Raw genomic sequence first — 5031 nt, forward strand, 5'->3', positions numbered from 1 at the left:
ACGCACTTCATTAGTGTCATTAAACAAACCCTCAGCTCAACTAAATGCCAAACTAGTGTTGCTTTCATCTGCCCACACTTAATATTATTATATTTTAGATTAATTATAGCAAATGCATATTGAAATAGGAAGTTGGGGGTGGGACAAATCGCTCATCTGACCGGCCAAAAATACATTACGTTTATTTAGTTATGGACTCAAAGCTAAACTGATTTTGATTTCATGGGGCCTGCAAGAGTAAATATGATATGATCTAAAAGAGATAAAGAGAGATATTATAGTAAAAAATGTAGGATACTCTGAGAATAGTTTTATACGAGGTTGTGGATTAAACAAATGGCTATGAAATATATAAAGATGGCCCTTTCTAAGACAGATTTTCTAAAAGCACAAAGTATTAAAAATAATGCTGTATATTTATTTATTTTTTAAATGTGTGAAAATTAAGACATAATCATTATTGCAGATGTTTAGTGTACTTCACACGTCACTTCATGATGTTTGCACAGAAAAAGAGACGGCATCTGTTTGTGTCGGAAGTGATTTTGAGTCATTTTCAGCTGATTGGGAGAGTCTCGTCTCATATTTCACCTCTAAACACTAAGATAAGAAAAAATAAGAAATGATAATTGCATTCTATTTTTAGGGCCATTAATATGTCTGAATAGTTGTGAAAATTTAGTAAATCATTATTGTAATGCGTTTTTTTTTTTATTTTTTTTATTTATTTAAATAAATTAAAGGATGTAGAATAAATACTACCATGATGTGTGTGTGTGTGTGTGTGTGCATTATATATATATATGTATACACACACACACACACACACACATATGATGTATATGTATATATAGAGTATATAGGTATACTTTTGTTGCATTACTGTAATAAAATTTGTATTTTGTTTATTTATTTGGCAGTAATTTGTGCTTAGTGAAATGAGATGGTATTAAAAATAGGTGGATTTCCCCCCATATTTCCTCTCTAAATACAAAGGGGAAAAACATTTATTACATTTGTATTCTATTTTTAAGACCACTAATATTTTTGCATGTGTGCAGAATTTTTGTAAACCATTATTGTAATAGATTTGTTTAATTTAAATGATGAAAAGAATGAGCACTACCATATGTTTGTGTGTGTATACAGTATATTGCCTCATTACAGTAATGGAAATTAGATTGGATTTATTTGGTGATGAAATGTGCTTACTTGTCAAGAAATGGTCTTAAAAATAGTCTGAATTTCCTTTATGCAAAAAGAAAAGGACAGATTTAGGAGTGAAATGTGAGGTGCATTGATCACTCAGATAATGCGTGGAGCTGCTACACAATGATGTTCCTCACTCAGTGAAGATGCTTTACTGTGAAAACAACCCATCACCAGACAGACTTTCATTCGTACTGATCTTTATGCCTTAAGTTTCTCTGTTCAGGGACGTGTGCGCTGATGTGGACGTATATCTGATATCTGCCATAGACGTGTGTGTGTGTGTGTGTGTGTGCGTGCGTGCGTGCGTGCGCGTGCGTGTGCGTGTGTGTGTGTGTGTGTGTGCGTGCGTGCGTGCGTGCGCGTGCGTGTGCGTGTGCGCGTGCGCGTGCGTGTGTGCAGATGTGCTCTTCTACCAGCAGCCAAACGTTTGTAAGGTGTCCCAGACTTCAAGCATTTGTTGGATCTGATGTGATTGTAGTATTCTGCTGTAATGGAGAGCGATTGGTTGAAGTGCCAGTGTTATTGACACTAACTCCCCATCATATCTGCCATATGTATCGCTGTTTATGCCCTGTTACATTAGCTTACACAGAATGGCGCTGTATGTAGCTCATAATATAACAATATCTACAAATGTTGGACGTGTGAATTGTAAAAAGCTCTTCGGATCGATGTATTCGGCTCAGAGACACGAACTACTGACGACAGACACTAAAGATGTGTTCAAACTGTGTTGGAAACCTATATATTTTTATTGTACTCTGTGAAACTATGTAGTATATTGTCAGAACTGCGTGCTGCATATAATATAATCTGTATTATAATATTTAATAAATGTATGTGTTGACTGTTTTTCTGGTGAATCGTGCTTTAACTGCTGGGAAAATATATGTATATGCACATATATATATATATATTTGATGTTTACATTGTGCATTATATAAGTGCCTTTGTACAGACAATATTACAAACATCTTAACAAAAATACAACATTTAATAATCAACCTTATAATGATACAAATTAAATTCTCATGCATAACATAACAGCATGAAAAGATCAAATTAATAAAAAAATTAAATAAAAACAAATGTACATTGACATGAGGCATCTTACATATTCCTTTTATTTATTTATGTATTATTTTGTGAAGAATGAAATACTTCTAGCCTACTTCAGTGAATATTAATTTTCAGCACCTCTCTATTTTATTTATTTATTTATTGTACAGAAGGAAATGGTTCTTCTTTAGTAAATATGATAGTAGATATGACCTTCATTACCATTTTCCAATTTATTATTATTATTATTACTGTGAAGAAAGAAATGGTTCAACTTCAGGAATTATTGGCTAATTACTTGATTAATGTATTATTATTATTATTATTATAATAAGGAAGGAGACCGTTCTGCTCAAGGAAATATTGAGCAACTATTTTTATTATTTATTTATTTGCTAAACACAGAACAGTCTAAACATATTTCCCTCTTTCGTGCTCTTTGTTTTTTACTGACATCTATTATATATATATTAGTGCTGTCAAATAATCATAATTAAATACACATACAGTATATATATTTTTTTTATATTTACATGTATATATTTATATTTATATTACAGATTAATATATTTAATATATAAACAACATATTTTCTTAAATATATATATATGTGTGTGTATTTATGTACATAATAAACATACACAGTACACATATTATATAAACAAAAACGTTTATTTTGGATGTGATTAATTGTTCGACAGCACAATATATATATATATAATTTCCAGCATTTTCTTGTTTGTATTAACTATTTATTATTATTATTATTATGTATTTACTGACAAAGGAAATGATTGTTTCTCCAGTAAATATTGATCTTTACTCTTTGCTATTTATTATTATTACGCAGAAGCGTCTAAACCTAACATAATATTCCACTGCTTCTCCGTTTGTTGTTTTATATCTTCTTACCAACATTTTGTATTGTGTAATAAAAGAACAACAAAAACAATGACAAAGAACAAAAGATAATGAGGTTTACAAACAATAATCCAAAGCATATGTTATTTTATAAGATTTACAGCATAAAAGTCTTTTCTGAAAATAAAAAAGTAATAAGGAGTTTTCTTTGAAAATGTACATTTATGAATGTAAAATTTAGCAAGAAATAGCAATAGATTAATAATGAATGTGCAATGAGAGAGGTCTAAATTTGATCATTTTAGTTTTGTTCTTGGGACTTTTAAACGCGCTTTGCTGACGTGATCATCGTGCGCCACGCGGGACCACGTGGTATCTGCAAAGTCGAGCGAGATCATAAACCGAGCTCTCCGCGGACAGAACACGACACTGAAGCGGTAAACCGCGGTGTTTGGGGCGGGTGTGAAGATGAACAGCGTCGGCGAGGGCTGCACGGAGCTCAAGCGCGAGTATGACCAGTGTTTTAATCGCTGGTTCGCCGAGAAATTCCTGAAGGGAGACCGGAGCGCGGATCCGTGCAGCGAGTTATTTCTCAAATACCACACGTGTGTTCAGGTAATGCCCCGCACAGATCTATAGAAGCATGCTAGTCATCCCTCGTGTGGCTGCGTCTCAACATGCCTCTCTAGAGCGCAGCAGAGAGTCTGATGCTCTCCTGTTTATCCACAGAAAGCCATCAAGGAGAAGGACATCCCTGTAGAAGGCGTGGAGTTCATGGGTCCAGACAGAGAGAGAGCGGACAGCTGATGGCTCGGTCTGATGTATCTGGACTAGGACAGATGTGTTGCTGTCATCAGGACTCGGACTGCAGTGTTGAGACTAAACCTGCTGATGTTAATGAGGCATGTTTGAGCTCAGCAGGATGCATTAAAACAAACTAGCAGTGTTTGGGTTTAGAGCCCTGCATTTCGGCCCGGGCCCCGACTTTTTACGCCTCTAGGGCCGGTGTTCTGAAATATTCGGTGTCTGAGATTTTCGGTGACGCTGGGCGGAGCAAACACGAATATTCATGAGTTTCCTGTTTCGCGTTAAAGCGCTACTGAAAATATTGACTGTTTTCAGAATAAGAAATGCTTCGAAGTGTGAAGTTCAGCAGGTATTTAGGCTACTGTTAATGTTGGCACAATAGTTTGTAGATTGTGTCGTATGTTTAATTATTACAGCTATTCATTTGTTGATGTGCTTGAGGATACACTCCAACTTACTGAGCCAACATACATTTTTGTTTATGTACCTAATTTATTTTGACAATCTTTAAAACTGTTAATAACTGATATAAATGTATCTTTGCTGTGTTGACAGTTTCAGTTGTGATCATTCTGGGGTGATTATTTTTGTTTGCTCAGTTGGTAGCTTATATAACATCAACACAGCTTTAGTAATAAATTCATGTTTTTGTAATATATTTAAATTATAATATAAACATTCTTAACACAGTGTTTCAATTGGTTAGAGACATGGTGTGATGATAAAAGATAAACTCTTTATGTGGCTATTTAGCATTTATGAATACAATAAAGACAGCAGGTTATTTTGGTGCTAGTTTTAATCGCAAATGTGTGTATAGAGAAGACGATTTAACCTAAGCCTTTTCTACCCCCCCCCCCCCCCCCCCCCCATTTCTATTCTATTCTATTCTATTCTATTGACTGAATGGCTAGATGACAGAGACCAGTGATGCACAATTACATGTAATGATCAATTATATATAAGACTCATTTATTAGATTTTGCACTGCTGCGTTGAAGATGGATGAGGCTAAATTCAAAGCACTGACAGACTTTAAAAGATTTGGAAAGATACCTCAGGGTCTTTCCAGACAAGACAAATTTAAGTGAG

General features: G+C 34.3%; 1 protein-coding gene across 1 annotated transcript; it reads left to right on the forward strand.

Annotated features, from left to right (window-relative positions):
• The first annotated feature begins 3496 nt into the window (after positions 1-3496).
• Positions 3497-4069, forward strand: LOC306865586 (TP53-regulated inhibitor of apoptosis 1-B-like). The gene is made up of 2 exons (XM_079410288.1): positions 3497-3747; positions 3862-4069. Exons 1-2 carry the CDS (start codon positions 3601-3603, stop codon positions 3937-3939), a joined length of 225 nt encoding a protein of 74 aa, XP_079266414.1. The 5' UTR covers positions 3497-3600; the 3' UTR covers positions 3940-4069.
• The last annotated feature ends 962 nt before the right edge of the window (positions 4070-5031 follow it).

This window comes from Barbus barbus (genome assembly GCF_936440315.1).
Source record: "Barbus barbus genome assembly, chromosome: 47".
Taxonomy (NCBI): domain Eukaryota; kingdom Metazoa; phylum Chordata; class Actinopteri; order Cypriniformes; family Cyprinidae; genus Barbus; species Barbus barbus.